The sequence below is a fragment of the Limulus polyphemus genome, unplaced genomic scaffold (genome assembly GCF_000517525.1).
Source record: "Limulus polyphemus unplaced genomic scaffold, Limulus_polyphemus-2.1.2 Scaffold382, whole genome shotgun sequence".
NCBI lineage: Eukaryota > Metazoa > Arthropoda > Merostomata > Xiphosura > Limulidae > Limulus > Limulus polyphemus.
In genome coordinates this window covers 195204-205353 of record NW_013665992.1, presented here as the reverse complement: position 1 = coordinate 205353, position 10150 = coordinate 195204, and the positions used below count along the sequence as shown (strand labels likewise).

At 34.1% G+C, this 10150-nt stretch overlaps 1 protein-coding gene across 2 annotated transcripts in view; it reads right to left on the bottom strand.

Moving 5' to 3' along the window:
• Nucleotides 1–10150, bottom strand: part of LOC111085425 (insulin receptor substrate 1-like) — a 70983-nt gene that overhangs the window by 14363 nt on the left and 46470 nt on the right. The window contains exon 4 of one of the 2 annotated variants that reach the window (XM_022383900.1): nucleotides 348–496. In XM_022383900.1, the coding sequence (XP_022239608.1) occupies nucleotides 348–496 (149 nt within the window). Of the gene's footprint in view, nucleotides 1–347; nucleotides 497–10150 lie in introns of those variants that run through there. The other variant, XM_022383901.1, reaches the window with a different exon arrangement.

Below are 10150 nucleotides of genomic sequence, written 5' to 3'. Positions count from 1 at the left end.
GGTTTTATCGTCAGTTACAAGACCCCTTTCTTTATTAGGTTAGCTCAACGGATAAGGTTTTATTGTCAGTTACAAGACCCCCCTTTCTTTATTAGGTGAGCTCTACTGATAAGGTTTTATCGTCAGTTACAAGACCCCTTTCTTTCTTGGTGAATTTGCAACAAAGTTAACAATTATAAATCTAAAAACAATGAATGGAATTAAGGTTCATGTTGATGAAATTCCAAACAAGACCCGCTAATAGAATGAATGTGTGATGATTTTTATAATATATACAGCTACTACTTTACTGAGCTACGACACCTTATAAAGCATGATGGAAAACAACGTATATAAACGATACTCACGGGAAACGCAAAAGATTCGGTCTTGTCGTCATGCGCAGCTATTTTCACGAGGTTTAGAATGTTCACCGAGAGACAAAGACGATAAGGGCCAATAATATTCTTACTACTTCCGAGTCCTTTGCTTTTCACATTCACTTGCCAAACGTGTTCTAGGAATAAAAGCATTGTTTTACTTGTGAATAAAAAGAAGTATACAAACTGATAAAGAACTTCAATGAAAGTTATTGATATAAAATCGCTAATGATAATTAATTAGATACATCCCGTGAAAATATTTTTCTATCAAAAATTGGATTAAAATATATTTCAAAACAATAGTTCTGAGAAGTCAGGTGGTGCCATCTAGTGTATAGTAGACAGGAAGAGTCGCAGTAATATGGAAATACTTTTTCTGAAGGACACTGTATCCTTATCTGATTATCAAAACGCCAGGGCTAAGGTAAATCGTACACGTCGCGTTTGAAGGTTATATATCGTGCTCCATATTTTGTGCAATCCATAGGAAAAACCAAAAGCGTACAAATCATTCCACTTCGATTATAGCAGAAACAATAATAAAAAAATCTAACTTTCTGTTTTAGCAAAGTGTGAACGATTCCAGTGCTGAAAAGTAGTTGCAAAATATTACAAAAAAACAAGAGGCTGTTTGAACACATCTTTAATTATTCAGGAAATATGATTAAAAAATTCTTGTGGAATTAACGCTTTGATTCCACAAGACGGACTTCATTAGAAAGGGGAGCAACTATTAACAACATATTGTTACCGGTTCTTCTATTTATTTGAAAAACTGGATTATTTAATAGGAAATATTCGTATTGGGTTGAGGCAAAAACATATTGTTGTTAATGAAATATCGAAATATATTAAGTCACGTTACTCAGAAACAAACACTTATTTAATTATTTGATGATAATATGGAGAGATAGATTACTAATAAGAGGAGAACATAAAACAAAGAAACAGAATCATAATGATTACCTCTTTTCATGTCTGATTGTACGATTCCTTATCAAGCCACACAAAACAACGTGTTTGCTCTAATCAATCTAGAGCAGCACGGTGGGGGGGGGGGGAGGGGGGTTCATGGTTCAAGACCCTCTTCTGCAAAAAAATAAGCTTGGGGCTGTGGTTACGCCCCCACTATTCGCCCATAAACAATAAGTTGGCAGTGGGTAGTCAATGATATATATGGATAGCCCTTTTATAGCTTTGAGCAAAAGTTTGAAACAAATTTTATCTATCTGTAACATATGATTGATTTATAATAATCGAATCAACGAAATAATTGATTTTTTCACTGTTAAGGATGAATCGCTGAAAGATGCTGGAGCATTAGAATCCAACAGGTCTAATGATAATCACTTATGCTGCAGGTTTCTTCACTATTATTCTTAATTTGCGAACTTCCGACACCTCTTGGATTCTAATGATCCGCCAATTTTCGATGCACTTAAATGGTGAACTTCAGATTTTCACCAGGTCTTCTTAAGAAGAATACAAAAAAAAAGATCTTTAGGAACTTTTTTTGAAAAACATCAGACCTAAATAATTTTCTTTTTTTAAACGTCGTACAACCATTAGTATGAAACGGTATCGTACCTTTCCTATAATCTCACTACATTAAGAGGTTATGTCTATACTTATATAACAAATAGCTTTTTATTACAGTCTGGTTTCCTCTTGCATTCGCTGGAGGAGGGGAAGTAGAAAGAAAAAAAAAAGACTGAAAAACGATGTTTTTAAGACAGGCAACTTCTCGCCAAGACACAAATCTCTAATGAAAAAGTGGGCTTCTTCTTCGGGATGACACCGTTTCCGATAGCATTTATCTGTATCTTAAACAAGTAAACATTCTAAACAAAACATATTTGAAGTAATAACTTTAATCCTATCATAGGTGCTAATATGACCTCAAAATATCAGATAAAAAAAGATCCTTATTAGTAAATATGTAAAATTAGAAGTGCATCAAAAAATGTTTGAAGAATATTATAATACATCTAAGATAGATGTCGCCGTAAGCGGAGAGTAAAGAAATATATATATGCTCTAAGGTTTCAGTAAATATCAAACCACTTTACTTAGCTGTCCTTCTTGACCTTCACTTAACAACAGTCGACCTACCATCAACTTTCTCTATACATATATATCATAGTTTCTTTTCTCCTGAACATGCTACGTCCATCACCATGGCAACTACATCGTCATCCATTCGTGCTAATGTCACGAGATCGTTCTTATCTCGAGTTTATGATTAAACGAACTAATAACACCTATGTTTGTTCTGTGTGGGTATGACAGAAAGGGTCTTAAATGTTTGAGTGAATGATGCAAAAAACGCGATATTTGACTTGTGGAAATAAACAGATTAACCGTATTTGCATACACACATTACTTAACAGGATATTAACTGTTGCTGACGTATGGCAGAAAGAATAGCAAAATAGTATGCGAAGCTGAATGAACGAACAAGAAAGAAGAGATCGATAGACTGAAGACTAGGAGGGAGGTAGAAGAGTAGAAGAGACAAAAAGTAACACAAATCACGAACAAACCTTTAAAAGAATTAGCAACCTGCTGTAGAGAAACTAAGTTTTGGACTACCCTGTACAAATAAAGAGAAGAAATAACGGCAATTATTGGAAAATAAGAAGCGTAATTATTGCAAAAATTAGATATCAAATATTAACATTACAAAACACAATGTCTTAAAATTTCTCATAAGAAAGAATTTAAAACATAAGGGTTTGGCAAATAAGACTGTACTTGATTGGAGACCTGTAGGTTGTATCTGTTTTAAAAGCTTTTGGACGTTTTGAACTGAAGAACTGCCAACAAATCGAAACGACGTCCAAAAAACCCCTCTAAGACAGAAGCAGATGCAGTCCACAGAAGTATACAGTCATCTGTATGCCATTATCCAACGTGTACAGTCTCTTGAACAATTTCTTTAATTATTAAATTTACAATTCTTATTCACGGATAACTACAGTCGATATAACGGCATGGTGGAATAGAATGTATCAGAACTACGTTTTGATATTGTTTGGGACACGTAGGTAGAGAGTATGATTCCAACGAAAATTGGTAGATTTTGGGTAAGGCATATAACAGCACTTTCCTACACAAAATATTCACAACAGAAATCACAATGATGTGTTCAGATCGAGAACTTAGGATTTCTAAGAGGGTGAATATCCCTTGTACTTAATGGCATTAGAAACAAAAGAATATGGATTAAGTTAGGAATCTAGGACCATCAAGAAAGAGACTGCATCATATCGCTCCATAGCCGCGGTAAACAAAGTGCGGTGTCTTGTAAGAAAAGAGAGTCAGTGAATACAAACATCTGTGACAATAGCCGTCCATTTGCCCCTGGCAATAGTATGTAGCATAATCAAGAAAGATCTCCGTCTAGAAATGAGGCCAACAGGATATTGATTCACTAGGATAAGACTTCCAGTCATACTTACCGTGCATACCTCAAGCACCTGGAGAAATAATCGGATATTCATTCCATTTCATACAAAGACATACAGTAAAGTCGCTAGACGTAGTATCTATGGAATACTGTGCCATCGGACTATTGAGAAGAGCGCTGGGAAACCGTTGTCCTAGATAGATCATGAAAAAGGCAAAGACGAGTGGTATGCTTTGGACGTGACAGCTTTACGGCGAAACCTTTTGTTATGGAAACTAGAGTGAATGGTCTTCTGACAGAGTATGAACGCACATGGTGACATGGACTGCAACGACGTGGTGAGGCTCCATCGTTACCTTTGGGACTTTAATAAATTTCTTCAGGTCTTTCTTATACCTACGTCTTAGAATACCTTGCTCTGGCTTACGTAAGAAAGGGAGTTTGGAAATAGCCAACAGGATGTGTTCTCAGTACGATATTACTATAGCAAATCACAACGAACAACTTGGTAAGCTTGCTTTTTGAAATTCAAATTGACGCGGCGTTGATTCTCCTCATACCTGCATATGGACCTTTCAATTTTGGAGAAATGCTTATTTTCTTCTTCAAGTTATTCAGCTATAATAATGTAACAAGATGATATACAAATCTGTTTGTACTGACATAATACTGCCTTGTTGTATTGACCACAGGAAAGGAAATGTGTTTTTGGAACTTAGTACACGCATAGAAGGAGTAGTGGGATGATGGATATAAAAAAAGCAAATAGAAAAGATAGGAGGTTCTTATTTTATATTCTAGCTTGTTAATATCGGTAATTTGAGTTTCTAATTCATAAAAAACTTTAGACTTTGTATTTGAACCAATGCTGCACTCAACATACCACGTGACACACAAAAACCAATATTTAGGTGTGCTCTTTTAATATTTACTTTCAAATTAAGAAATTAACTAATGTATAATACTAAAATTTGAATTATAATCTACAATTTGATATCAAACTTAATGACATAAATTCATAAAATAGTAGCTCAATAAAAGTTTGAATGCAAGTCAACAAACGCGATGAGATGGCCTTTGACCCGTGACGATAGGTTTAATAAACATCTTCAGTAGTACTAAACTTGACCAATGGGAAAAATGTACCCCTATTTCCATCACTGGTTGGCCGACTTCAGCTCCTCATAAGAAAACTCGAGGACAGTACACCTCAAATGACGGTGTAATACGTGTACCTTAGTCGATTTATGGGTGTTTGATTTATGGGGGGAGAGGTGCTATCAACACTTTTCCCTCTCTCTTTGCCGACATGTATATTATTTGTTAAAATGCTAGACGAGTTACATCACGAGATCAGGTCTCAAACACTACACGAGACACCACATTCATCCTACTTCCCTATTCAAGGCCCTGCCTATGGATGTGTTTTATTGCTACTTCTCTTAATTTGATTATGTAAACGTCCTACACTTCACTGGCAAATCGTCACTTCTTCACTTAAGTTACTAGATGCGTATTTTACATAAATACCATTTTTACATCTTAATCTAAGCGTTATTTTAAGAACTAGCTATAGGTGGTATTTTTAGTAAGATAATCCTGGATATTGTTGAACTATATCGTGTATTTTTAGGCTAGAAGAAAACTCACGACTTACTGTATTATGTAAGGGATAATTGGTGTGAAATGTTTCTTGGCTATTGTGAAAAGTAGAATAATGCAGTCTTGTTGATTTAGAGGGGGGTTTGATATTCACTAAAGAAATCGAATAAAGGATTTTTGGCAGCTTCCTTTTTGTGAATACATTTATGAATGGTTTGGTATATCTGGATGCAGTATATTTTGTGGTTGAGTATGAGTTTGATCAGTTGTTATGTTAAACTGTAGTTCTGAGGTTTCTTTCATTTGTGACCGAGTTTGTTTGTTGTAATCCGTGTAGTTCTCAAACAAAATGGTTTGTCTGAATTTCGCACAAAGCTGCTCGAGGGTTATCTGCACTAGCCGTCCCTACTTTTAAAGTGATAGATTAGAAGAAAGACATCTCGTCAACACCATCCACCACCAACGCTTAGGCTGTTCTTTATCAACGAAAAGTGTGATTGACCTTCATTAGAACACCTCCATGACTGAGCTAGTGATCATGTTCGGTGATGGGATTCGAACCAGCAACCTTCATATTGCGAGTCGACTGCCCTAACCGCCAGGTCACGTCAAGTTTCATATAAAATGGAGTAGTGGAAATGATACCCAATAAACGTTTATTACAGTTCTGTAGCTCATCAACAGAAGACGCAGATCCCAGTTTCATATTTTATGGTTCTTGTACACATACATAGTTTAATCCACAATAAGTATTCTGATATTTCCCATACTTGTCGAATGTTTTCAAACGTCTAACAGCAAACTCGACAAATTTCATATCCATAACAAATTGAAGAAATTAGCTTGAAGCAGTGCCTCACACCAATGTTTAAATTGTATTACAGTGACGAAGTGATCTTGTGTCACTGAATTCAAGGCTTCTTAAAACACTTCTAAAGTAGGACAAATAAACTATCCATTCCTCATCCTTAACAAGTTCTACAGGGATTCTCCTCTTCACCATACTTCTGATCGTGGTTCGTAACACCTCCCGATAACTCATCCCAAAATATACGGAAAGAGCAGATTAATGTTTAATTAATCTGATACTCGTCAGAAAATTGCTCAGTGTTTTAAAGACCTTCTAGGATAAAAGTAAGACGGATAGTAAGTTGTCACATCTTCCGTTTATTCACTTGAAAAATAATCCCTCCTTAGGCCAGATATGCCAGTAATAGTACTTCATTGACATAAAACTTTGAGTTCTGCAACCATGTTTTGTTGTTGTTAGTGATGTGAAGTAAATACATTTTAATGGGGGCTGTAGTAAGTGGAGTAGATTGTACAAATGCTGTTGCTTCAAACAGAGTGGTTCTGGTAAGTCTAGTAGCCACTGGCTGGAATTCTAAAGGAATCGCTCTGTAAGTGATATAATTAATAAGCTTACACACTGCTCATACAGTTGATCTCTTTCACCTATTGGTATATAACGGTCTTTATTTGCACTACCACATATTTTAACTCTATGGCAACCTGTTACTGCAAGTCCTGTTGTATCAAAAACTTCATTCCTTTTACGGCTCTTTTAACTGCACTGTTAACTAACATGTTAACCCCCTGCCAACACTATCTTCTGAATACTTATGTTCATTTCATCTTTAACTTCCTTCTTCTTACTAAATTTCTGATCAAGTCTTCGTTTTATTCTTCCTGTATCTCGCGAATATATCTATGTTATTGGTGGTGCTCTCTCAATTTCTAACATTTATCTGCTTTTCTTTTCTGCATAATCACGTCATTCATAAAATATCTACAAAATGCTTCCAGTTTACATTAACATTTTTAGACCTTTAATTATTGTTGAATGTCAGTTCCGTATAAGCAGGTTTTCAAAATCAGTTATTTTGGGATTAACTGATGTCTCACCAACTTTTAGAGAAATAAATCTTGGTGATTTATTAAAATAATTTGAACTTTGTACACTTACTTTTCAATTTGTCTGAATCCAATATAATAATTTAAAATTTCTTCCAAGACGGGTAACTCAATCAAAATTGTACACTCCTTTTGTGTTTACTTGAGCTATGAAAAACGATGCGAAACACGACAAAGTATATAATACATGAAAGGTAAAACAACCAACTCTGTCACCCAGAACTGCCTTTCTCAAACGTTATCAAATAACATAATACAATCATAATTTCTTTGTTGGTAATTTAAAAGTATTAATGACGTTTGTAATAACTATTATTCTAAAATATTCGACAATATTATCGCTTTGCGAAACTAGGCTTAATCAGTCTTTACGCGCCATCCATGAACTACATTAAACGATGACATCAATCATATCACTTAATTTCGAAACAACAAAAAACCATAACCAGTATATATTTATATGAATAAGTCATATAAAAAATTTTGAAAACATTCACATGACATAAAAAAGAAGAAAATAACAACTTTGTATACATTAAAAATACAAAAGATTACGGTAAGTTTTGGGCAGTTTTTAATGTCAAGTTATTTTAGCTTAATGTTTTGATAACAGAAATCAACAATGAAACATCAGATTTATATGTTGCTCTATTCAAATATTTTAACAGTTTACAATTCGGGTCAACATTTGTACACTTTTTATGTTTAGGTAAGTGAAGTAACTGCTACCCATCTTGTATACTATTATAAGCTAGTGTTGCGTCATCGAGATCACGTGACTATTCTCACGCCCTCTACTTTCTAGAACTATCCTGTACTTTGGCGAATGCTCTAGCATTTACTAGATATAGGGTAGCCTGGTATATAAAAGAGGGTGACAACGTGACGAGACAATAGTGTGTGTGTAGATAGTGAGTAATTGAACTGCAGTCACAGGGTATTGTTGAAGTTAACGTTCGTTCGTTATAGTGTTTGTTTTAGCGCGAATATTGAAATTAAGTGTATCGTAAAGTTATATTCGGAAAGAATAAACCAGTTTTATTAAATAAGGACTTGTGTCGTTAAAGTTTCGTCGGAACGAAGTTACGGAAAAATCAATTAACAAACGGAGACGTAACACTATGTTTTTAATGTTGTAATTTATTTGTTTGCCTAATGGAGCTGCGGGTCGTAATGATGGCGTTAAGATCGAAAGGATCAATAAGATGAGCCTAGAACACCTACAAAGTTTAAAGGATTTTGATCTCAGATTTTCTAGTAAATTCTAATGGTAGATTATAAATACGAGATTCACAAGAGATAGCAGAGTGATTTCTAGTCATCAGAGTGAATCAGTCAGTGTTTTGTTTTCAGTTACCTGATAGATAGTTGTACAAGCAAGTTTATTCGTACTTTTATGTTCGCGCGTTTATACGCGTAGCCTACAAGTTACAACAATGTTTATACTTGTAAAAAAAATAAAAAAAACATTAAGGAAGAAACAAACGAAGTTGTTATGGTTACGTCGACTAGACTGAATTATTTTCAACAGATAATTTAAAAGAATCCATCAATTTAAAAAAAAAAAAGTTATAACAATACATTCTAAGATTTGTACACTTTTATGTTCATTTAGCGGTAACTGTTACCCGCTTGTATATATTGTTATAGACAAGATATTTGAACAGCTACAACAATTACACGGTCGTAGATTCTTAACAATATTACACTGTTTATTGTTAACAACAACAACACATTATGAAAGCCACCAATTGCATTTTTTAATTTTTCAATGATAGATAACATAGTAACTCTTTCCAAACTTTTGTTGTTCATATGAGCATATTAAAATATTAGAAAAACTAAAAGTTGTTCCAGGATAGTAACGGTGCCAAGGACACAAGAAGTAGGTGTATTGTAGTTTTAACAAGCAACGACCTCATTTAACCTACTCCGAAAAAAATAAAAGTCAAATAACTAGCCTTGTTTAAGATGCAAGCAAAAATGCAGGTTAATGTTCTTCTATCACAGTTGTTTACCAATTAACAAATAATGTTCTTACAAAAATAAAAACCAGATTGTGAGAGTATTAAATTCTTCAAATGATTTTCGTGCAGTAGTTGATTGTTATAAAGACCCTTAACATACTCGATTTTAATGTGCTTAAAACATGATAAAATAGGACAAGAATGCTGAACTTTAAAAGACGTCACTTAATGTCGACATCCAGGAAGACTTTTAGGAATGCCACTGAAGAAACTTTCTGGGTAAAGTCACTTAACATTACAAACTAAGTATTTCATCAACTCAAGATTAATTGTATTTATGGATTCTTTATTTAGTATTTAATCCAGAAAATAAACTCAAAAGCGTGTTACTAAATCAATTATTTTCCAACTCGCTTGACGTAGCTGTAACGAGTTTTTTTGCTAGACAAAGTAATAATTATTAATAGACGGGATTGTAGACCTTCGTTACAAAACATAGTTTAAGGTAAAATTAGAAGCAAAAAGTTTTTTAAAGTTTAGGCTTAGAACACAACGAATCAGGAACGTCTTATAATGATAACAATTTCGAATTTACACACTACAGTCAACTTTATATATACTAACAAACGTATATAAACAAACAAAAACCATAAAGCTGACAAAATTGTCGACTTTAGAGAAAGGAGGTCGTATATTTGGATATACTGATCCAAGTCATGCCCTGAAGAGGCACGTTTTCTTCAGTACTTTGTCAGCAATCAGTTTTCGACTCATCTTCTTCTCCTTCACTTCAACCTGCCTCGACTCGACCTTTGCCTTGACATATACCTGCCTCAAGTTATTATTATTTTTTATGTATGTATGTATATATATATATATATATATATATATATATA